Source organism: Ambystoma mexicanum, chromosome 2q (assembly GCF_040938575.1).
Source record: "Ambystoma mexicanum isolate Mex_15411 chromosome 2q, UKY_AmexF1_1, whole genome shotgun sequence".
NCBI classification, from domain to species: Eukaryota; Metazoa; Chordata; class Amphibia; order Caudata; family Ambystomatidae; genus Ambystoma; species Ambystoma mexicanum.
The window spans coordinates 718,057,492-718,082,560 of record NC_090924.1 but is presented as its reverse complement, the minus strand read 5'-3'; the positions used below and the strand labels follow the sequence as shown (position 1 = coordinate 718,082,560).

The 25,069-nt window shown below is 48.1% G+C and overlaps 1 protein-coding gene across 1 annotated transcript in view; it reads left to right on the top strand.

Annotated features, from left to right (window-relative positions):
• Positions 1-25,069, top strand: part of PAXIP1 (PAX interacting protein 1) — a 584,896-nt gene that overhangs the window by 160,862 nt on the left and 398,965 nt on the right. The window contains exon 6 of the mRNA XM_069647937.1: positions 11,468-12,133. Within this exon, the coding sequence (XP_069504038.1) occupies positions 11,468-12,133 (666 nt within the window). The remainder of the gene's footprint in view (positions 1-11,467; positions 12,134-25,069) is intronic.

The following is a 25,069-nucleotide window of genomic DNA, read 5'->3' as shown; positions in this document are numbered from 1 at the left end:
CCTGTTACTAATTCATTGCATTCATGAAGAGTTTCATTGCTGAAAGAAAAGTAGGCGCAGTCGATCTTATGACCTTATAGTAGCTCCCCATTCTTGATGTCTACTTCTGTTGCACATCCCAAAACTACTACTAAACCAACAGTGATCCCAATCATAAAGGTGAAACGGACGCAGCCCGAAAGGTGTAACATGGTAACATGGGCCGAGGGCAGGCTTTACTCTTCAGGAGGGCTGTGAGCTGATGTAGCAACCCAAATAACTTTAATACAATGTATCCAAAATAAAACAATGCCCAATCAAGGTCACACAAGCAAACTAATTAAAAACACTATAAACCCACCCCTGAAAGAGAAGCACTGATGAACTTTGTTTGAAATGCCCCCTCTTGATTGATAAGCAGGGGTGTTCAGGTAAGAGTCTTGCAACAAGGTCAATTGTTTAAGGCTATGTCCTTGGAAGGTATAGGGAGAGGCTTAAGTCACCTTGGCCCTTCAAAATGGCCCTGGGAAATAGGGCATATACAAAATACCTTTGTTGTGGTCTTTGAGTGCTCGACAGCATTGCGCTGGACTTCTAGGTGCTTTTGCTGCAGTTGTGCTGATGTAGAGACTTTTCAAGTTGTGTGCTCCCACTGGCAAGACTGTGCGGAGTCTGCTTGATGAACAGGTTTACAAAGGTCGGGATAGCAATAGTCGGCAGTAAGACTATGCTTGATTGATTTGGCTTTCGAGACAGCTAGTTGATGGCTTCTATCTGCTAGATTTGGCGGGCGAACCAGTTGACTCCACAGAGCCCATCTGGTTGATTGATGGGGTCCGCTGCAATAGGTTAAGCTGGCATCTGGATGGCTCGAAGTGCAGCAAGCAGTTCAGGGACTGCAAAAAGCAGCTCTGTGGTTCCTTGGACTTTGGGTTGCTGGGAGGCCCAATCCAGGGATCCCTAGACTACCCTTAGCCCATGACTGTGAGAAATACTGATTGTGCACTTGGAGTGAATGGCTAGAATGGCGAACCGGTTCATCTTGAGAAAATAATCAAAACACCATGGCTTTTGGTAAAGGGATGTATCTCTAACAGTGATCCAGTCAATCCTCCTTGTCTTGAGGCTCCAGGTGAATCCAGGATGGAGGTATTTACCCTCCTTATAGAGGCAACATTTCACACCGCATTGGCCTAAAGCAAGCATGTTTTAAAGGGTCCCAGCCAGACTGTTGTAGCTAGTGCCCTTTGCTTTCTGACGACATACCTGGCGTCCCTTGTTTTATAGGACCTAGGGTGTGGGGGACACAGGACGTTGTAGAGCTCTAGCAGAAACCAAGATGGTGCAATCCCTCTATCTTCCTCTCCTCCAGCTACTCTAACACTATCACTTTTCCATGTCTACTGACTTCAAAGGTACTCCAGTAGTCCACAACCTGATGCGAGTGTGGCTTTGTCAGTACTTCCTTTGAAGCACAGACACACAGGAGAGCCCCTGTCAAGGTTGCCTGTACCCTGGAGGAAGGTGTTAACCAACCCACAGGAGGATCAAGCAGCAGCTTCCTGCACATTCTCCCGCATGGCAGCTGCAGAGACATCAGGCAAGTCTGCTAATGCACATCAGCACTGTCATACCTGTGTGAGCAGGATACGTCCCACAGAACAGGATATTTGAACCACGTTCATCTTTCAGAGGGGCACCCACACGTGCGTACATTTTGTAAACTTTGGGGTTGTACCCCAAGGCACTAAGAACAATCCTGATGTGGGGCACTTGCACACTGTGCCTTAAAGAGGCTCAGCTTCACCTCACTGAGTATGCCCAACACGGCCGAAACAAGTGTCTGGGGATGCCAATGGAACTCCTCTTCAGAGGGACAGCTGCCTGCAATTTCGGGACAGGACTGCCTTTGTGGGCGAGACCAGACTGATAAGCAAATGAATATTCCTCGTGTGCAGTGAGCTAAACGTGGTTCTAGACCCTCGGGAGAGGGGTACACCCCATATAACATGTTATTTGAACCATGTTCGACATCAGTAGAGTGGCTCCCACATTTGTGTAAATTCTGCCATAACTTGGTCTCTGCTCACATAGCCGACACGTGTATGTTATCAATTTGATGTGGCTGTGTAATTGTTTGAGCATAGTAGCCACCATGCCATGTATTTCCTCCTCCGTTAACCTAATTCTTTGCCATCTGGCCACTATTTTCCCTTTTTGATCAGTGTAGTGCATATAGGTACACAAAATAGAAGAGGTGACCTTGTCCTGTGTATTGCCCTCCTTCCTACCTAAAATGTAAACAGTGGAAGAGTCGTGGAATTATTTTTCTAAATCTCTCACATGGAGTATAATGACAGAGTAAAGGTTGATGGCGAGACTGAGCTCAGCGTCTGGGAAGGACAAAGCGTTCTGAAGTTGCCTCAAAAAAGGCAACAAAGTACTCTTCCAAAGACCAGAGCTTACCTAGGACCAGTTAGGATACTCCTGTAGGTCCCTCAGAATGCCACAATTAACTGTGCCTAGACGACTGTCTTGATGTTGAAGCTTTCGATGGCGGCTTGGTTACTGTTTAGCACTAATCAAAGTTAAAGTATTTATTTACACAGAGCCCTTCATTGTGGGGGTAGGTCTGGTCAGTCCTCCACATTACTGCTGTTGATGGTCATGCTCTTGATATAGATTTCAATATACAAAGCAGCAGGGTTAAAAATTGAGATTGGATGAGCGGGAGCTCAAACCAGAACTGGGTGCCAGGCATCACCCTGTAGGCAGGAGCTACTGCAGGGTATCCAGGAGCTACCAGAGATGCTACTTTTAACTTTCTGTCCATTTTGTATGAACCATTTTGTTTAAATGTGTATTAGATGTGCTCTAATTCTTCTTTATTAACATTCTTTAATACTTCAAAGTTAATGTCACATGTACATGTTTGGAAGGCACCAGTTTGGCCATAGGAGTCAAAAGTAGCACCTGGTGGCTTCAAGCTAACCAGACTCTACTATGCTAGAAGCAGGAGTTAAATAGCTCCCAGCTCCCCTCAATTTGGAACCCTCAAGCAGTGCTGAAGAAACATCCAGAGAAGCAGTCAAAGCACATCTCAAGACCAGTGACAACACCTACAGTGGAAGGGATGGGTCTAGAGGTCCCCGAAGACGGCTCATTCACTTCCATCCAACCCCTAGACCCATACGCACATCACTTAGAGACCCTTCCTAACGACTAGATAATTCCCCATCATGTACTCCTTACATATTGAGATTGTTCATATTACTCCTTAACATCACCTTTGCCTCCGCGCCAATTTACGCCATGGTTAAGTTTGCAGAAATGGCTGCTTTTCAGAACACCACAACCTACGATAGAAAATAATAATTACTAAAATAAAATAAATTTTAGCCATTGTGGAGAAGTCTGCATAGTAAAACTAAGTATAGTATTGAAAAATCTTAATCGTATTCAGACAAGGCGGCCGAAATGATCACATCGAATCCAAAGCAAATGACAGCATTTATGTGCGCTGAGACATGACTTGCTACAACTCTGCTACTGATGTAGCACTTATATCCAAGTTATCAACAGTCTAAAGAATCCCTGACCTACTTAATTCTACTTGGTCAAGCATGTACATGTGGACAGTCCTGGTTACCTTGTAATTTTTAGTTATTATTGTATCTCATACATAACGAGATTTACACGCAGAGTGCAGTGTTTTCAGTGATATTTTTATTCATTATTTATGGTGTACACTGTGTCCACCTCTAACGACCTGTGACCTTTCAGAGACATATCCAGATCATCCGATCAAATAAACGAGCGCAGCACGGGAGTGTTCATTTCTAGAGCCCAGCCCTTTCTCTCTACCCAAGCCTGTAGATGGGTTGGGAAAGAGAACGGCTGGGCACTATCAAAGAATCTTGTCTGCAATCCACATAACAAATGCTGTCATTCCTCTTAAGCCACCGATTTTGGGACATAATTGCCAGAGTAGCCCAGTTTAAAATTTAAACTTAGGCAAGTGTACAACACAAATGTTGATCATACCCTCAACCTGTAATGAAATCTCTATATACTCCAATGTCCAGTCCCTTTGACCTATACTCTTGTAAATCCGGTACACTAGGCTGTATAATGCACAACTTTGTCTGTGCGAAAGCCTTATGCTTTAAGAAGGACCCAGCCAATGAGTGTGAGCTCCATGCAGGCTTTGTTCTGCCCTCTCAAATACTCTGTCTCCTCTCCAGTCCCTTACTCAAAGCGCTAGGAACAGAACCTGTTTTATGCAGCCTTTGCCAAAAGCATTTTCCTACTAGACCTCCCTGCTCTTAGCCAAGATTTTTCCAGGCCTCTTTGGCTTCTGCTGAAGGTCTCCAGTTTCAAGTCTTGTACGCTTTTTCCCCATTGCGGCCCCACACCAGCTTTGCCTACATACTCGGTTCACTTCTCCAGGGGTGGGCCTGCGATTATTTGGTCCCAGCCTGCTTCACAGGTGTAGAATTCTTGGGATAATCTACCTCGAGGTTGGTTCGATTTTTATTCCCCCCCACTCGCTTAGAAAGGGTAACATCCTCCAGCTCCACCATAATACACAGAAACCTGATGACCTGGCACTCAAACAGGCAAGCATCCGCAAGGTGCTCCAGACTATCATCGCAGGCATCCCTGCCGAATGGGCAACTAAAACGAACTTCATGCTCATCATGCAATTTATAGGTGTTTCCAAACATGAAACCTAACCGGTGTATACCCAGGGGTGCCTACAAACACTTGCCTTTCAGGTGGTAAATACTCTCCTGTTGAAGCAGTTCCACCACTGGTCTACACTTGGCAAATTAAAGTTGGCGGCATGATCTCTCACGCAGCATCATAACTCCTCTCGGGCTCCACTTCACTTACTTAGCACCCTGGGAGGTGCCTTCCACCAATGAGAATGCTCGGAACGCGGGCTATATTTACTAAGGAAAGCCTGCATTTGTGGGCAGTTTGGTTCATATCGGCCGCTTCCCTTCCTTGCTCCCCTTTCACCTTAGCACCCTTGTAGCTTCCCTCATGGGTGCTAATGGTGTTTTCTTTTTTTTCAAAATAAAAAAAATTATCTCTTGCTGCCCGACGCCGCACATTGCAGTCGGGCAGGCCGTCCCCCTTCAGTGTTGATGACGTGAAAACGGGCTGCCTGTCTTACACCACTGTGCTGCGCCGGGTGGCGAGAGAAAGATACATTTAAAAAAAAAGAAAGAAACGCCATTGGCGACCGTTTAGGGATCTACACTGGTGCTAATGACGATATGCCCCTCAGTGGTGGGCCCAACCTGTAGGTAAGGGCCTGGGCCCGCCACCCTTGTTAAGGGATCCTCTCTGTGCTTGGGCCCTTAACTTGGGCTGCGGACAGTTTCCTAGAGTGTGGGCCGCCACCTCAGGACATAGCGCCTCCTTATTTACCACTTAGTCGGAAATGTGTCTAGGCAGCCTGCCAGGGGGAGCTATTGATCATCTCTCCAGAATGGCACCATGTTGCGCCCCTTCAAGATGGACATGTCTTTGCAAGCAGTTTCTTTATAGACCTCTGTGTAGGGCACGCATAGAAATAAAGCTATGGTGTCCAGGAGTTGAAGGCGTCTCCTGGTAATCTGGCAACACCCAGTAAGGAGGAGTTACATAAGTGGGTTAAAAGCATCTCCTGCATCTTCCAGCTACCCAGGCTCTTAACCCCCAACACTTTCAAACCTTACATGGGTAGGATGCATGCAGAATGGAGGAGGGCGCAGGGAAGGCTCTAGATGCTCGATTCATTATCGCTCTGCTACAGGAGTTGCCTGCATAAGTCGCTGTCTGCTCTAGCAGCAATGAATATCAAGAAACCCCAGGCTGTCTTCGTAGTTCATTCAAAATCACCTGTTCATTTCCCTGACAAACTATGGTGAGGGTGAATTTCCTTTTCTCTGATATATGCACATACAAATCGAGAATTTTTATTTTTTACATTCAACTGTGCAACTGCTTTATTTTAATGCTGAAAAGACAGTACATTATAGTGGGTGCCATGTTGATTAAACATGGCTTACTCGCATACTTACAATCAGTGCTCCAGATAAGATTTTGAAGTGAGTTTTTTACTCCCTATTTTTTTACGTTGGGATTAAAATGAATATCTAGGGAGTAAAAAGGTAAGTATCGTTGCCAATGGGATTATTTTATTAGCGAATAAAATTAAACTGTAAAATAAAAATGTTTTGTAATGAATATTTCTTTGCACAAAGTATTCCTGCACGTTAAAAACAGTGTTTTACTTGTAGTTATACAAGTTTCTTCCTGTGGCACTACGTTTTCTACTGGTCCAAACATATTGGAGCTTCGTGGATGAAAGCAGGGAACATGTCTTCCTATTTTTGTTGTAAGTATTTTTACTCCCTGTTTTTGTTTTTATTTTTTGGGAGCATTTGCCTATTTTTAGGGAGTAAAAGTGGACGATGCACCCCTTATCTGTAGAGCTGCTTACAATGCTTGCAATGAAGTGAAGGGAGATTGTCGTTTTTAGGATGGGATGGTTAGGGAAAGTTTGAATGCAGTACCCTCTGGGAACACTACAAACAACTATGACTACAGGTATAGGCAACCCAACCTTTGGTATAAGCTTGTACTACACAGTTTTGGTAGCGTGTTGAGCAGCCAGGCTGATCGCAAGAGGGGAAATGTGAGCTGTAGTGGAGTTGCACAAAGATTCACAGATACAGGTATTCAAATACTCTTACACTCGAGGTTTCTTGCATAAACTATTAATCATTTATTTATCAGTCAGTTATAAAGCCTTCAGAAGGGAGCAATAGAATAGTAACACACAAATATTTATTTATTTTATTTATTTATTACGAGCCGAAGCTCGCAAGCATCAGGGCGCGACGAAAAGACTCCGGGACCAGAGATTCACGGGACAACACAAAAGAAAGGAGAGGGGAAGCAAAAGTAGCGACCCGATGTGATGTAGTAAAAGCCTAGTTATTTGAAGAGAAAGGTCTTCAATTGCTTCCTGAAGAGTTGGGTATTGCTTTCCAGTCTAAGGCTGCAAGGCAGTTTATTCCAATGAGAGATCGCCAGGTTGGGGAATGCTCGACCAAGGCCGGTGGCTTTGCCTGGGAGGCTGGGGTTGATTAGTCCTTGTTTGGTGGATTTTAAGCATTGACTTGGCTCATACCAGCTGAATTTTCTTCTTAAATATGCTGGCGCCGTGCCGTAGAGACATCGGTGGGTTAAGGTCAGTGATTTAAACAGGATCCGTCCTTCGCTGCCAGCCAATGAAGATCGTTTCTGTCCTTGGTGATGTGTTCGCGCTTAGATTTGTTTACGATGGACCTGACGGCATTATTTTGAATGATCTGGCATTGTTTCAGGCAGTTGTTACTGGCGCCAAGCATTAATGCATTGCCATAATCCAAGCGAGACCGAATAGTAGCTCTCCCTATCGTAGCACTGTTCTTGATGTTTAGGAATGGTCTGATTCGGCAGAGGAGCCTTTGATAGTAATGGCAATTTCGCTTAAGATAAGCGGTTTGGGCTTCTGCACCTAGGGAGGATTGTAGGTAAATACCTAGGGTTTTAACCTTACTTGATACCTTGATGGTAGTCTTTTATGGTGAATTCAGAGTAATCCGGGCCAAGATTGTTTAAGGCTTTGGCATTTCCAAAGGTCATAAGTTCCGTTTTGGAACTATTAAGATGCATCCAGTGTGTTAGCATCCAGTTTTCAATGGTGTTATAGATGACCGATAACTTGTCGTTGTCTATGGAATGATTTCCACTCAATTCCAGAATGAGCTGTGTATCATCAGCTAAATTGGTGAAAAAGATTCCAAGTTGTGATAGAATGTTGCAGAGGCAGCGGATATATAAGTTGAAAAGTAACGGGGAGAAACTAGCTCCCTGAGGAACGCCGCAATCTACTGGTTTGGGAGAGGTGGAATGGCCTCCCCAATTGATTTTAGAATGTTTGTCTTCCAAGAAAGATGAAACCCAATCTATTGCATCTTGGGAGCAATTTCCAGCTGCGCCTAGAGCCTCTCGGAGCTTGCCGTGATCTAACAAATCGAAAGCAGCCGAGAGGTCTAAAAGGATTAACAGACCTGTTTTACCTCTGTCTAAAATGCTCAACATTTCGGTCTGCAAGTCCAGCAAAGCTGACTCTGTGCTGTGGGCACTTCTAAAGCCCGATATACTTCAATACTGTACACTCTGAGTTTCTGGATCAGACAAGGTCCTTTTGGGACGGCCACGCACATAACCTACACCCACAGGTGAATTCAGTAACAAGGGTGCTGGGCACATTAATACCTTACAGTTGGCATACAGAATAGTCTTTAAAAAGTAAGAAAAGGGCAAAAGTTATTATTGGAACACAAGAAATACAAATAGTCATAAGCAGGGCAAATACTTTCAGATAGCTATGAGAAGAGTCATTCAATTTAATAGGCTAAGCCAAAGTCAATAGGCCAAAGTCTTTGTATAGGATGCAGCACTTCAGGTAAGTAAACGGAAACGTCTTTGCACAGGTTCTTAGGAGTGTTTGAGAACAAGAAGACTCAAATGTATGGCCACAAGCTGATTAGACTTGTGAGTTGCAGAAGTTACAAGCGCTTCCACAGTGAGAGGTAAGTTCTCTTAGGCTCGTTTTTGCAGTACCTTAGTAAAGAAGAAAAAGACTTCTGTTCCTGTACAGCTCTGCAGAGCTCACTGTTCCTGGGCCTCAGTCATGGGGACAAGAGGGAGGATGTTGGGGGGACTCCTGCACTGTACTGGCACCGTCAAAGCAGGCAACCGGCAAACTTTACTTTCAGTAGCTGTTTCGCGTTTCAGCTCCTTGCGGTACAGCAAATAGCAATAAGCGCGATTCCTGGCTGTCAAGCTGACTTTCCTCACTCAACTGAGGGGGGTCAGGCATGGTCAGTCCAAAGCTTTCGGCCAGTTTACAAGCAACGCACGCAATCTGGTGTCCCCCTCCCTGGCTCTACGGTTTCCTGCAGCACTCTGAGGAAATGCAATAAGCTCCAATATGGGTGTCCAGGTGGCTTACTTGGGAATTGATTCGTCCCACCAACTCAAAGGGAGAAGTCATCCTTGCGGGGCTTCTCTGTCGATACAAACTTGGCGATTCAGACCTGCAGCAGGGCTTCACTGGGCAAACCAACGGTCCAGGAGTTGCAGCAGCCGTCCTCTTCAAGCTCTTCTTTGGTTCCTTCGTCCAGTGGTCGACTCTGCCTTCCAAGCCAAGAGACTTGCACTTTATTCAGTTCTCTCCCATTAATTTCACCCTAGCTGCCACTCACCCAGCCGGGTGGCTATCCTTGCCGGACAGACAGCCAGCCAATCACCACAGAGTGCATTTGGGTCTCCTAGGAGACTAAGCACAGGGAGTTTCGGCAACCTCCCTCACTTCCTGCCTACCCCAGACACTATGGAGCCAGAGAAAGGGTTTCACTCCTTAAGCGCGCCAAAGGCAAACAAACCAAACCTGGTTTGGCGCGCAGAGAAAAACTCGAAGGACCTTTCTACAAAGAAATTAGGGGGGAAAAAAGAAGACGGAGAACCGTTTTAACAAAGGAGGCTCAGGCGCCATCTTGAAAAACATGGCTCCCGCGATTTAACGTTACCAGAGCTGCGAACAGTTCGCGGTCGGGGTAAATCATGGTAGTCCATTGTAAAACCACTGTCACCAGCCATTCTGAGAGGAAATGTTACCCTTTCTGAGAGGAAAGGGTAACATTTGACTGTTACATAAGTGACTAGACATAGCGGATACTAAGTAACCCCTCCAGCACTCTATTGTAAGATAGGGTGTGCTGGGTCTAGAATTTTGCAGGGCTAAGCGAAGTCAATTTCACTCCACTGTTCTGGGAAACAGTAGTTGATCCCAGAGAAGGTATTTCAACCGTTTGAAATCTGAAAGACTTCCTTGGGTCACTGCACTGAAGGTGCTTTGTGACACAATTGTAGAAGATGATGCCTATGGAGTTGGTTAGACGCCATAACCAAAAAGAAACAGTGTATAAACTGACATCACAATACATGAGAGAGTGGGAAAAAGGCTCACGCTCTCTCCAGGTAGGGGAATTAACACATTTTTGAGAATTCTCCCTAACAGGGATCTGTGGACAGTAAGCACACATGTGCTTATGGCATACATTGTACTGTAAGCACTGTATGTGCACATAGCCAAATGACGCCTGCATGCTGAATCCTTCCTCGCGTGTTATCCCATTTTAACTACCCAACTGCCACCTCTCATCCCAAAAAAATACTTATTAATCTGGTTGCCCCAGAAAAGCCCTACAGTCCATTATGAGCGAGCCCACTTATTTTCTTTTTTACATAGACGCTCAGTGAAGCAAATGCAATATGATTAGGGGGAGAGGCTTTTCCATTTTATAGAACAAAAATTGCCTTAATTACCCTTCTCTTTAATGAATGCCATGGATATTCAGAGCCTCACACATGCGTTTTTAACTCAAGAGAGAGCAAATGATGCAGAAAATGGCATTTTCCAAAATGATCACCGATCCCAAAAACCCATACCTTTTTTTTAAATGATTGTTGCCAGGATTGAATAGTACAAATGTAATTTTTATATACATGAAGGGAAATCTTGATTTCCAAATTTGGCTTTTTGGATGCCACAATTACATGGTTTCGTCATTGTGACGCACGCATCTGAAAACCAGAAGGGAAATGGTTGTCTTTGGTGAAAAGGGGGATTGCTTCAGATAGTTAACTTTCTTGCCAATTTAAAGTGCTTTAAATAGCATGACTTACAATGTTCATTAAAGTCATGTTTGTCAATGCTTGTTAAGGGGGGGGATTCGTTTTGTAAACATTTCTAATTTAGTATAATCTGTTATATGTAAGTTATGGTAAATAGTTTGTGTACCTTGAAATTCATTGTGTTTCCAGTAGTATAGCAGTATTTTCCGAACTGCAACCTGGACTGCTAATTTGGGCCATTGCCATAAGTATTATTCTTTCACTTATGCAATTACCAGCCAAAGCTCTTGGCCCATAATTATCTAGAATAGCTTGACATTTAAAATATTTCTTCATGCTTCTTCAAAGTTTGACTTCTTAAAAGCATAATCTCTGAGAAAATCAAACGTTTACAGTGACATTACACCTGAGCAGCTTAACCTTTGACATTACCGTTGACCATCATTGCATTCCATTGTTTTTGACTTGTCTGTAGCAACACAAGAGGACCAGTGAGAGACCAGTGGAATCCGGTAAGCAACTACTGCTACTATAGTCCTTGTTGGTGGTTTAGGTCCCAGTTGCTCAAGATGAAAAAATGAACATGCCAGTCACTGACAGAAATATAAAAGGAGATGACACTTGCGAGAGGCACTGGCAAATCCTTCTTCGTCAATTTTTCGATAGTTGGCATGTCAAGTTTTTAAAATGTAGGATTCTTAAATGCATTTTCATTGGTTTCATTGTTTCTTCTCTGTCTTAGGACAAATATGAATGTGCTACTGAAAGAGAGAGTATTAAAGCTGTGACACCGGAATGGGTATTGGATTCCATATCTGATAAAGTAAAGAAAGACGAAGCATCTTATCACCCCCGCCTTACTTTGTATGAGGAGGAAGAGGAGGAGGAGGAAGAAGAAGAGGAGGAGGATGATGATGAAGTGGACAATGAAGAGCAATATTCTGAGAATGAAGCAAGCGGAGATGAAAAATATTCCTCTAGATCGAGTCCCATCTCCACTCGAGAAGGCTCGCCTGTGGGCGACCAAGAAAGTTCACCGAAACGGGGTAGTGCTGAGAAAACAAAAGGAGAATTAATGTTCGATGATTCTTCAGACTCTTCCCCTGAGAAGCAGGAGAGAAACTTGAACTGGACTCCTGCAGAAATCCCCCAAACCGCCACAGCAAAGCGCCGGCTGCCCCAAGGCAAGGACTCTGGATTAATTAACTTGTGTGCCAATGTTCCACCAGTTCCGGGCAATATTCTGCCTCCAGAAATTCGGAGTAATTTAATGGCGTCAGGCCAAAATACTCAAAATGCTGAAAGGCCTGAAATTATGCCAGCCTGGAGCCCAGCAGCACGGACATTAAGGAACATTACTAATAGTGCTGATATTCAGCAGATTAACAGACCGTCAAATGTTGCACATGTAAGTAACAATTTAATAATTTCCTGCAAGTCTTCTCTTACTGTGAAATACCTGTTTGGTTTATCATTTTTTTAAATAGTTTTCAAGGTATCCGAATGTAATTCCTTATTTTTACTGTTTTTTTTGTATGTTGAGAGGCCCTCTTATTTCGCCTTTGTTGATGGAAATATGCTTTTGTCAACAAACCTTGCCATGTTCTGCCCGAGTTGGGGAATTTATTAGCAGTATGGGGAAAAGCGTAAGCAGCTGCACTCCTTTTTGTTTTTCCCCTAAGAATGAAGAAGCTACAACACTGTAGTTTAGGAACTATCCATGGAGGTACATTTTGAACTTTGGGGCTTGGTCTCTTGTGACAAACCAGTATCTTTTTAGAAAGTGTAAGTTGTAATATCGACGAGTTGTTTGCCAATGGACTTGATCTTGCATGTTGTTGGCTAACCTTGTTGCAGTTACAACAATGGGCATATGATCATACTGAACCAACACAAGAGATTAAGGAATGGTCACACTGTCCCTCACCACCACTGGACATGCCTTCACCTATGCCTGCTCTCCCAGACCATTCCAGTTTACTAGATTATGTTGGCTGGTGAGTGCCTGATGCATATTTTCTGTGTGGGAGTGCTTTAGGTAGGTATGGGAAAATTACAGGTGCAAAGACTTTTGAGAATGCACAGGTTCCATTAATCAGATGGCAGAGACAAACCTATCTCATCCAACGCCGGGATAGGCGTAGTCTCAAAAGAAAATGTTCAACACCAGTTTGTATGTTGTAGGTAGTTTTCATTGGAACAGAAAACCACAGTTTGTTCTTTTTACTGATCAGTGACACAACCTTAGAGCCAAAGCTGAAGGGGTTGCGGGCCCTACAGAAGTAAAATCATGGTGTTTGACATCCATGTGATGCACAATATTTACTAGAATTGAACCATATGAGTTTCACTTTCTCAGTTGTCCTTGCCTTTATAGAGCCCATTGCAGCGTGTAATAGAACTGGTCATTTAACCCATTATAGTGAATCTGTTGCCTTTGCCTAAAGTAAGCGGTTACTGGTCAAAATATTCAGCAGAAAAAAAGAGCTAAAATGAACAGTGCAGAATATCTAATGTCTCAAAATAGTGACCAACAATAACATCGACAGTAAATTAAGTATTGGCTTGGATAGTCTCTTGAGTGAATGTAAAACCCAGATATGGGAAAAAGCTCACTATATGTCGCTGTCTTCCCCTGTTAGAATACTGATCTAAATGAGATATTGGTGGAAAAATGTTTTGTAAAAGGGGAAAGACTAGATTCTTACATTAAAACCATGTGACATAAATGGTGGTAGAGCTCAGTATTTTCTCACCAGGTGCCATGAATTTATTTGAAAATCAATATTTTGACTCAAGGTATCGGGTTGATAATAAGGTACCACAGTATTATGACATTGAAACATAAGAGGCAACTGTTAAATGTGCAGTACCAATGCCATTTTTTTCAATTACTTGAAACCGAACAACACTGGGAGTTCAAGTTTGCGCTCTTACCTCTTGTTGCACTAATTTCTCAAGTAAGTGCACCTGTAAAACCCTAGAGATAGGCACATTTTTTCCAGAATCTATTCTGAGGACTCAATTCAAAGAATAACCAGTGAACTCTCCTTTCCATCGGTGCTGTTAGTTTGCAGGATCCTCATTCTGCTTTCCACATTTCCACTTATACCACCTCTTCCAAAACCTACCAGCAGCTCTTAAGTTTCACTTTGATATTTAATGATTCTTCTGTACCAAGGGTCTTTCTAAAATCTAACCTGCTCAGTCGACTCCCAGTCACCCTAGATAAACATATGGCTTGATGTCTTTACTTGCAAGAATTGAAAAAGGAGAGGAGGATAAAATATGAAGTACCCAGCCTAAGTCTCATGTCTACTCAGCCTAGGTGGGTTCCCTTCCAGCCAGCGTGGTCTTAATTATCTTAGTCAACAGACTCTTGAGTAGCTTCAGCCGAGTAACTGCTCACTTGATGTTAGGGAGAATGTTAATTTCTGTGCTAATTCCCTTCAACAGAGACCCCCAGCTCTTTTGCTGGACTTGAGGTGTGTGATTTCTTTCCTCCTGAGTGAGTGGGACCTTTTTCTCACTCTCTCTTTCCTGACTAGGATTTTTGTGCTTCACTGTTTTATGGAGTCCGACAAACTCCATAGGCATCTGCTTTTTGTATAGTGACACAACACCTTAGGTGCAGAGCCACTGAGAAGTCCCTTGGACTTCTCTGAATGTTTAAATACATTTTCTTGGGTGAGCTACCGTTCCCAAGAATAGTAAGATGATACCTGTCTTACTTGCCTTTCTCTTTGTGGGACCAGCACACTACCCTATCTGGAGTGCTGCAGGGGGTTACTTAGTAATTCTTTATCCAACTTCTCATGTGACATTTTGGTTACACTAACTTACATTTAAATGGCTTGTGGCAGTGGTTTAATTGTGCTACCAGTGTGCATTTGTACTGCAAGCTGAACCCTCAGCTGCAGTACAGCACCCATGGGTGTCCATTTTCACCATCCTTTGTTAATTCTGGGCTTTTACATTTGTTAGTTGAAGCAGGCTTGAGTCCTTTGTTTGTTTTGCCTTTGGCGGGCTTCAGCACTGAAGTCCGCCCGGGCTCCATTGTGTCTGGAAAGGCCGGAAGAGAGGGAGGGTCCTGAAGTGTCTCTGTCCTTTGTCTCTAGGTGTGCCTGAGTGAAACCAGTCCTGATTGGACAGCTGGCTGTACTGAAAGGACAGCCACCCTCTTGTGTGATTGACAGCATAGGCTGTGAATGAATGGGAAATCACATAAAAAGCAAGGTTTTTGGGACTAGATGCAGAGTCGACCACTGGAGAGGGATATGCAAAGAAGACATGACGAGACGCCAGCAGCATCCTCCTGGACCGTTAAACCCCCGGTGAAACCCTGAAGCACTGCTCACCCCATTTTCATATCCACTGAGAAGACCTGTACGGGACGACTTCCTCACTTGGGCTGGTAGGACCAACTGGCTTCAAGATAAGCTTCCATTTGGCGCAACCCCCGACTTGCTGTGCCTCACCAGAGCTGCAGAAATCCAATGCCAGGGGTCCTGTGACCATTGACGTGTGCATCGACTTGCAAAGTCCGAATCCGTCCAGATCTTCGTGGGCATTCAGAGGACCCTACAGAAGCAGGACAACTTGATCCAGAGTCCCCTCACCAGAGTCCAGGACCGAAGGAGCAAGCTTCTTACATCCAGAGCTTTTGTTCTTCATTTGACGCAGAGGAAAAGGTGCCGAAACACAGAAGTGGCGCTGAAACAAAGTCAATCCATTGCTGAGGAGTCCCTCTACAGAGTACTGCCGCAGGAGCCTGCCAGACGTCTTGCCTTTTGTCACCACGACCAAGGTCCAGGAACAAGGGTATGCCAAGCAAGGAGGAATCCAGTTGGAACACTTTCTTTCAATCACAGGTACTGTGGGGATTGGGTTGTTCACCTTTTAGCCAGAAGTTGTGCTTCCTATCTTGCAAAGTACTCTTTGGATTTGATCTCAAATCGCCTGCACTGGCCTAAAAGCTTGTGCTCTCTACAAAGTAGCTCACTTGAGTTACTGTGATTTCTTCTGAACTTGTCAAGAAGAAGTATGGAAAAAAAGTTGGGTAACTAGTTTATGGGTGCGCCGAGACTCCAAGTTACTGTATTGGTGATTTTATTATAACTGACTTGAATATGTAGTGATCAGAAAGTGGTAACTGCGGTTTTATGTGGAACTGAAGGGATATCCCAGCCCAACTGCAAAAATATTGAAAAAGAAATGGTTCCACCAGTCCATGCTTTACCCTTCTTTGTTATTTTCCAACAACTTGTTTGCTTAGAATAATTGTGCACTTAACGGAAATTGCCTGAAAGACTGTTGTGATTTATTCATGCATACTCCTACGTCCCGTCCCCTTTCCTCCATACTTGTGGGATATTCCGTCCTTTGGGACGGGAACAGAGCACTTTTGTTAAAAAGCATAAAAAATGTTGTCCTTCTCTTTTTACGCGGGGTACCGCATGCGGCCGTAACTCCGCCCTCCTGAGATCAGCCCCGCGCATCGCCCTTCACGCGGTCGGGGCTGGACGCATTTGCATCACCGGGAAATTTGTTCCCGTTGTCCTTCTCTCCTGCTCCGGTTCTGCTGTTGCTTAGTCCTCCGTCTATGCCGGAGCGCCTGGGATTTGTGTCCTGTTTTTCATGGGAACGTCGCTTTGCTAGGGCGGATCCCAATTCTCTCTGCTTGGAGTGTTTCGGGCTGGACCACCGCTGGGATTTGTGCTTCTACTGCGATTCCCTTTCTGTCCGGGCACTCCACTTGCGTCTTCTTCGGTGGGAGAATGTCTTTCAGCGTGCTCCTCCACCTCATCTTCAGCTTTTCATTGACGAAAAGAAGAGACACCCGGTAAGTTCCTTACCTTGTAGGATGCCCCGGCCGGAGGACTCCTTCCCGGGGTCTTCTCTTTCCGCAAGGGGCTTGAGCAGCTCTACCACCAGGGTTTCCCATGAGGTGCCTCAGAGGCCTAATAGGCATAACAGAGTTTTCTCTGAGGGTTGCCACGTCAGACCTGCCAAGACCGGACCACGTGCCAAGGTTCACCTGCTAAACTTCAGCCCTGTTCATCTGTGGCTTTGGACACCGGGGCACGCCCTGAGGCCTCCTTTTCTGGAGCTTTCTGTACCAAAACACGGCTTGAGGCCTCTCACGAGGGAGCTACACATACCGGGATGAAACCCGAGGTTCCTCTTTTTGAGGCTAAGGTCTGTAAGTTCTTGTCTGTAAGGGTGATTCCTCAGCATTCCCGCGCTCAGTGTCGCATTGATGTTCTGTCGAGTGGCCAAAGAGGGTGGTCATAGACTGTAACTCCTCTGTTACCGGCTCTGCTGAGGTTCCTCCTCTGGAGACTAATTTTGGGGCCACCTCCAAGATGTCCAGTAAATATCTGAGACCCTCCCCCCTCCCCCCCCCATCCCCTGTACCGGTTTGAAGGCTAAGGTGTTACTTAAGTCCCCTGACCAGCCTGAGGAGACGGTTGCCTCATCTGCACGTGTGACGCAGTTCTCTTCAGGCATCGACCAAATGGTGGCCGACCTTTCATGACCCACGGCGGCCATTTTGGATTCTTCCCTTACACCTACGTTCTCGACGCCGGGTGCTGGGAATCTTATTTCTGGGGCTGAGCAGCCTTTTTCACCTCAGGTGAAAGGTAAAACTCTGTTCCAGCCTTCTTATGACCGGCGTGCTCGGATGTCACTGCCAGATACTGTCTTGCTTCCGTCTACTTCTGCTCCACCGGTCTATGCGGACCCGATTGGTGGTGGGCCTTCCTGGCAACCACCCTCATTGCGTTTGTGGGGGTATGCCCCATATGAGCGGCCTCTGCCTACCCTAGTGCCTAAACCTTCATCAGAGGATGTGTTTTCTTGGCAATTTTAGAGGCTCATGCGCTCTGACCCAATGAAGGAGTATTATTAAGGGTCTTTTCAAGGAGATCTACCCTGAACCTCCGCCTCCACCTTCCGCTCCAGCAGCTCCTGCGGTGGTACCAGATCTTCCACTTGGTCCGCCTCCTGCTCTTCCTCCCCTACCCCTGTTGTCTCCCATAGAGAAGACAGCGGTAGTTCGGGATGGCACTTTAAAACCTGCAGCGGTACAGCCTTCTGCTCCTGATTCGCTGGATGACCCTCAAGCATATCAGGATAGTGATGAGCAGCCCCGCTCTGTTAGAGCATTCCATGACCGGGTCCTCCTCAACATCTAGTCCTTGAGGCCCTCACTCCACAGGAGGGGGTGCTTTCGGGAGCATTCACCTTGTCACCACAATAGCGCACAGGCCTGTTCCTCCAGAAGGACGTTTTGGCTGAGGCCCGCAAAGTCTGGGATAAGCCCCACACCGGGCTACATTGGCGTTCGTTACAGGCTCCACACCTCTGAGGAGATAGCCTTGGCATCTTGTCTGCTCCCTTCCTCGACGGTGGTAGCTGCGGCCACGCTGCAATCCAACCCGGCCTCTGCGACCTCTATGGCTGCGGCTCAGATTCTTTCCAAGGAAGATAAGATTCTGTACTCCTTGGGCAAGAAAGTCTTTGCCAACTCAGCACTCAACTTCGCCAAGCAAATACCGAGCTGATCCTGGCAGCAGCTAATATGAAGCTGTGGAAGAAATTGGCTGATTTCCAGGAGTGTATTCCTGCGGATAGGCTAGACGACTACAAAGCCGGTTTGTCGGACGCCAGGGTTTTGTCTAATGTCTTGGGTGGCTTGGTTAACCGCAATAAAAATGAATGTCCTCCTGCGATTTTTTTTTTTTTTTTTGTCAGTCATAGTCCCGACCTCCTATCATGACTACGTTAGGAGAGATCTCCTCTGCTTCTTCTGGGCAGGCCAAAAACCACGGATAGCATATTCCACCCTCATTTTGCCCAAAGAAGACGACGGGTGGGTTTCCCGGACCTTTGAGTATCATATTGCTTTCCAGCTTAGAATCTTTGCCGGTAAAATGTGGGAAACCAAGAACAGACACTAGGTAGTCCTGGAGAACCTCCTCTTTGCCCCCTTCACATTGGGTGAATGGCTGTGGGTTCCTCGGTCATGCCTTCCCCAGAGGATTTCCCATCATCCAGTACTCGCAGTGCTGTTGAAGTCACAGGAGATGACTGGGATTACCATGTGGCCCTCCCCACTGAGCTGCATCTGGTCACGCCCCATCAGGGATAGGATAGAAGGCTCCAAATGGTTTCAGGCTTGCTTTGCGTCGAACCTTGACTGGGCCAGCCAGGCGTGGAAAGAAGGCAACTTCTTGACTAAACCCGAACTTGAGACGGCACTAGATCTGGCCCCCATCGCTCCTTTGTTATAGCTCCATCGAAAGGGGGTAATGGCGAATTCATATTGGGGTAATGACCTGAAATGCCCCGGACTCAATTCGAACAGATGCTAAACACACAAACAGGATCTAAAGGGCTATTTATTTATTTTTTGGTGAATGTATTTGTCATTGCTGACGAGGGGCACGTGGGAATACTTAGAACCCAGACAGTGCTCCCCTGATCTCCAGCTCACTGAGGACATGTACGTTTGGAGTGCCATATATGGAGCGGTCTGGTCATCCTCCATAGCAACCCAGTATAAAATGCATAATGGTAGATTATTGTTCAGGTGACATTTGACACCATCAAGACTTTCCAAAATGTATCCTAATGCCAGGCCCCTGTGCTGGGGGAATTGCGGGTACACTACATACTGGCATATGTGGTGGGATTGCCCCCTCAGTGAGAAATATTTGGAAGGGGTTGGGGTGGGTTAAGGATATATATGGAATTGAAAGGTACCTGGCCCCATTGCTGGTTTTGTTTGGAGTTGAATGGTGGTGGTGTGTTTCATTGTAACTCCACATGCAGAGAAATCTGCTCCTAGCAGCCCCTGTATGCATAACCCTCCCCAGGAAGGAGTGGACGACTACCCACATAAAGTGAATGGGTTGGGAAGGCTCATGAAATATGATATGGAAAGTCAGATGGCTATATTGCTGGAGACACACCACATGTAGAAATTGTGCGACTTCCCTTTCTTGACTAGTACTCCTATCATAAAGCTGCAGTGAGAACACAGAATGGTTCTCCTCACTAGAATTTTTAAGGACATCAGGATCCCTGTAATGTGAGCAATGGGTCCCCGTATGATGTTGCTGTCTATGGTCCTGTAAAATGTCTGGCCTTCCAATTTGAAGCCACTTCAAAGGGATTGTTCATTACCGCCTGGGAGCTGTATGCTAAAATGTAAAGTAAGCAGCAATGATTTCAGTGCAGGTGGTGCATTCTTCCTTTTTATTTTTTGTTACTGCTCAAGAGATTTGTGCAATTGTGGAAGTGAACTGTTTAACTGATGGGGTTGGCTTGCTTTAGTTTTATAATTTTTCATATTTTATTGTGTTTTGGACATGATGTACCCTGTTGATGCTTTCAATAAAAACATGTATTCAAAAACCAAACAAAAAAGAGCTAAAGCATATACTAGTACTCTAAAATGAGACACAGCGCATATAAGAGCTTTTTTTTTAAAAAAAGAATGTTATTTATTGATCGAAGGCTAACGCCCTTACAACATGCATCAATGTAGTAACAACCCATATATAGAACAGATGATCACTTTGCACCCCCATAGTCCGGTTGATGGCACCGCCATTGCCTCTGACTGTTTTCAATATTATCCCTCCCAACTCCCTCTCCCCCACCAGCCCCCCTTTTTTATCCCCAATTTATGCTATCCAGAAGGTAGAAAATGAAGGAAGGCGAGGCGCGCACTCCAGGTCCTGGTCAATTAGACCTGTTGCAAAAAATATATATTTCTCCAGCATGGGGTCTGGCATGGATTCACATGCTCATGAATATTCCCCGTCGTCAGGCTGGGAATCCTCGGTAAAGAAAAAACCAGTATCAGTTTCGTTTCTGATCTGTCTTTCGTAGTAATAACCAATCACTGGTCTCTGCGTCATACTGACCACAGCCAATGACTGCCCTCTACCTAAGCACCGCCTCTGGCAGCCATCTTCAGATTTTTACCGCACGTTCATGTGTTGGGATCCTCGTGCTATTGCTCTCGAGCGTTAGTGCTATTTTTTCACGTTTTTTCTCAAAAACTTTGTTTTTTCGGTCAAAAGAGCCTCAAGCTCCACCGACTCTCCATCCGATCAACGGGGACCCGTGTCAGATTCGTCTGCGCCCCTCAAGGGTGAAGATTTCGTCGAGCTACGCTTTTGGAGGACTCCAGAAGCTTCTCAGGCCCGGACATGGCCCAGGAGAAGGGAAGCTCGACGCCCGGAAAGCTGTTCAGGATCTGCCCTGGATGCCAGCTGCAGAACGTCTTTAAGGAGGACGAACACTCCTTTTGTCTCTACTGCTTACATGAGGACAAGACGCACGTGGAGAAGGACTGTGCGTTTTGCGGCAATATGTCGGAGCGGACCATGAAGGACCGCCATCAACGTCTCGCCAACTGGCTGGAAGGGAAGAGCCCGTCAGGTGAGAAGAAGAGGAAGAAATCCGAGCGGTCTTCTAAGACCTTTGAGGACGCCCCGGCGACGGGGGTCCAACACAAGGCCAAGCACCGCGAGTCCGCTGGCACCGGGAGCGCCGAACGGTCGGGCTCTACGGGCGCCAGGCAGGGCGCACCCTCCCCGGCACCTTCAGCCACGAGCCAACGCTCTGGGTCGGGTAAGAGGAAGGGCGAGCACCCGGCGAAGCTCCTGGAGAGGCCCCGGTCGAGCTCGAAGGCCCCATCGGAGGGGGAGCGAGGCAGTGTCCCCCCCTCAAGGATAAGGCGGTGAGCGCACCTAAGGTGGTGAAGGCCTTAATCCATCCGGCCAAGCCCTCTATCGATACTGTCGCGGCGGCCCTGGCTCAGCCTGTGGAGGCTACACCAGTGGTGGCGACCTCGGGGGCTCAGAGTCTCCCTGCCACCTCGGAGGGAGTCCTCTTTTGTGCCCATCGATAGGACCCCCGTGAAATCCCCGGCGGGGAAGAAAAAGGGGGGGCAGGGCGTCGTCGTAGATTCGGCCTCAACCTCGGAGGAAGAGCTGATTGAGGTCTTAAGCCACGGCCTTGGCGTGGAAGAAGACCGGCCCGTCGGGATGGATCCCGACGCAGGTCCCTCATCGCCCGTCGGATTCCCCTCTGCCAGCGCCGCAAGACAACTCGGCGGCCATTTTGTTGGCTATACAGTCCTTATGTTCAGAGATAAGGACGAGACTACCGTTGCCGACGGAGGAACCTCTCCCGTCGGGGGATCCTGAACCGGGACCTTCTGGTGTTCCCCCGCCCAAGAAAAGAAGGATTCACCCTCCACCTCCTTTTCAGCCGTCGCGCCCCGTCCAGCCCTCCTCCCCGTCCACCCGAGGGGATGATACGGGGACTGACACGGCAGCGACGGGTACGGACGACGAGGTATACGACGAGGATCTACCGTCGTCACCTCCCACCAGGGCTTCTCCGCCCGACGAGATTGGATCGTTCCACTCCATGATCGCCAGGGCATCCGAGCTTTTCCAACTCTGCCCTGAGGAGAAGAAAAAGGAAGGATTCCTTTATCAACGGCGCGAGGCCAAGAGGAAGACGGTCCTCGCGGTGCCTCTACTGGACGACATTTGGGATTAGGGCCTCGCCCTCCTCAAGAACCCTTCCACGACGCCAGCTAGAAGAGACCGGTACGAGAAGAAGTACCGGGTCCCGGACGCAACCCCCCTGTGCCTCCGGGCGCAGCCTACCCCGGACTCCATCGTCTCCGCGGCGGCCAGGAAGAAAGCGGGGGGGGGTGCGGCCTCCACATCGACTTCCCCACCGGACGGCGAGGGAAAGAAATTGGACGCTATGGGACGCAGGGTCATCTCGTCTGCAGCGACGACGATTAAGGCGGCCAACGCCTTGGCTATCGTGGCCCGCTACGACAGGGAGCTATGGTACAAACTGGCTCCCCTGCTGGACTTCCTACCGGACGACAAGAGGGCGGATGCCCTGGAGATCCTACAGGAAGGTGAGGTGGCGTCGGACCACGCCATCACTATTGCGACGGACATCGCCGACACTGGGTTTCGCCAGTTGGGCAACGGCGTGTGCCTTAGGCGGCGTGGATGGCTCAAGGCTACGGACTTCCGTCAAGACGTACAGACCAGAGTCCTGGACATGCCGTTCGATGGGAACAACCTGTTTGGGAAAACAGTGGACGATTCCCTTCAGGCCATTAAAGCGGACACTGAGACGGCCCGGGCCCTTGGGTTTCTGCAGCAACGACGCACGCCCTTTCGGAGCAGCGGAGGCAAGGGCGCCTCCAAAGGTTCCGGCGGCGGTTTCTCCACCTACCGTCAAGCGGCCCGCTCGTCGTCTCAGGAGGCCTACAGAGGACGAGGCAAGTCTGGCGGACCCCGCCGTCGTCGCCAAGGAGGTCAAGGCGGCAAAGCCTCGTCGAAACAGGATTGAACCGGCCGTGGGGTCGGGCCCCCACCGAAGCACCCCGGTGGGAGGCCGGCTGGCGAGCTTCGTCAGCGTGTGGGAGTCCATCTCCACCGACCGTTGGGTGCTGGACGCCTTAGCCCGGGGCCACGCGCTCGAGTTTCAAAGAAGGTGCCCGCGCGTCCCCCCCCCGTGGCCAGGAAAGAGCTTCACGTCCCTCAGCTTCTCCTGGAGGTAAAGGCGATGCTCAGGAAGGGCGCCATCGAACTCGTCCCAAAGAGGCTTCGGGGCTCCGGAGTTTACTCGAGATACTTCCTCGTGAAGAAGAAGACGGGAGGATGGCGCCCCATCCTAGACCTGCGACGTCTGAACAAGTTCATCAAGGCGCAGAAGTTCCGGATGGTCACCCTCCAGCACGTCCTGGGGCAGCTGGAGGAAGGAGACTTCCTGTCGTTGTTGGATTTGGAGGATGCCTACTTCCATATTCCCATCCTAAAGGGGCACCGAAAATTCCTCAGGTTTGTGGTCCAAGGGCGTCACTACCAGTTCAAAGCCCTCCCCTTCGGACTACGGTCGGCACCCAGGGTATTCACCAAGTGCCTTTCACCGGTGGCAGCGCAGCTGCGCCGCGAGGGGATCCACGTCTACCCCTACCTGGACGACTGGCTCATCCGAGTCAAGACGAGGGAGCTCGCCGTGGAGCACACGGCAAGGACCGTCCAACTTCTCACGGACCTGGGATTCTCCGTGAACTACGCCAAGTCCCACCTGGTACCCGCGCAAAACGCACTGTTTCTGGGAGCGAAGCTCGACACAGTGTCCCTTCTGGCCTCCCCGTCGGAGGAAAGGACCAGGTCCATCCTGGGCAAGGTACAGCGGATGTTGGTTTCCGACGCGGCCAAGGTGAGGTCCATCAAGTCCCTCCTCGGAATGATGTCTTCTTGCATCTACCTCATTCCCATGTGCAGGCTCCGGATGCGCCCGTTGCAGGAGTTCCTGGACGCGCGCTGGATCCAAACGACGGGCGGCTTCGAGGAGAGGATCACACTCGACGAGAGTTTCCGCCGAGCGGTCCGGTGGTGGGGCAACCGCGCGCATCTGACGGCGGGCATGGACTTCCAGACCCCAGACCACCAGGAGACAGTGACCACGGATGCCTCCCTAGAAGGGTGGGGAGCGCACACCGAAAATCTGCACGCGAGAGGCCTTTGGCTCCCGACGGAGAAGTCCCTCCATATCAACGTCCTGGAGCTCCGTGCAGTGTTCTGGGCCCTGAGGTCCTTCCTTCCGTCCCTCAAGGGCAAGGTGGTGAGGATCTTCACCGACAACACCACCACCATGTTTTACATCAGGAAACAGGGCGGAACCAGGTCCCCAGCGCTGCCCAAGGAGGCGCAGGACCTGTGGCATTGGGCCGTCGCCCAAAGCATGTTTCTGGTGCCGTTTCATCTGGCAGGGATAAAAAACACCATCGCCGACTCACTCAGCAGGGAGCTGCGCTCGTGCCACGAGTGGGAACTACGGCAGGATCTAGTGGATCGCCTCTTCTGACGGTGGGGCACACCCCAGATCGACCTGTTCGCGACGGCGACGAACTCCAAGTGCCGGAGGTTCGCCAGCAGGTTTCCCCAGGCGAGGAGCATGGGCGATGCTTTCTCGTTCCCCTGGGAGGGCCTGTTCCTCTACGCGTTCCCTCCTTTGCCACTGCTAATCCGGCTCGTCAACCAGCTCAAGAGGTCACGGTGCAGGATGATCCTCGTCGCACCTGCGTGGCCGAGGCAGATATGGTTCCCGGACCTTCTGGACTTGTCAGCGTCCCCGCCAATCAAGCTGCGGTGGACGCAGATCTACTCTCCAGGGAAGGAGGCGCCATCCTCCACCACAACCCGAAATCACTGAACTTGCAGGCCTGGCTCCTGCAGCGTTGGAGTTTGGAGGATACGACATACCGGCCGACTGCAGA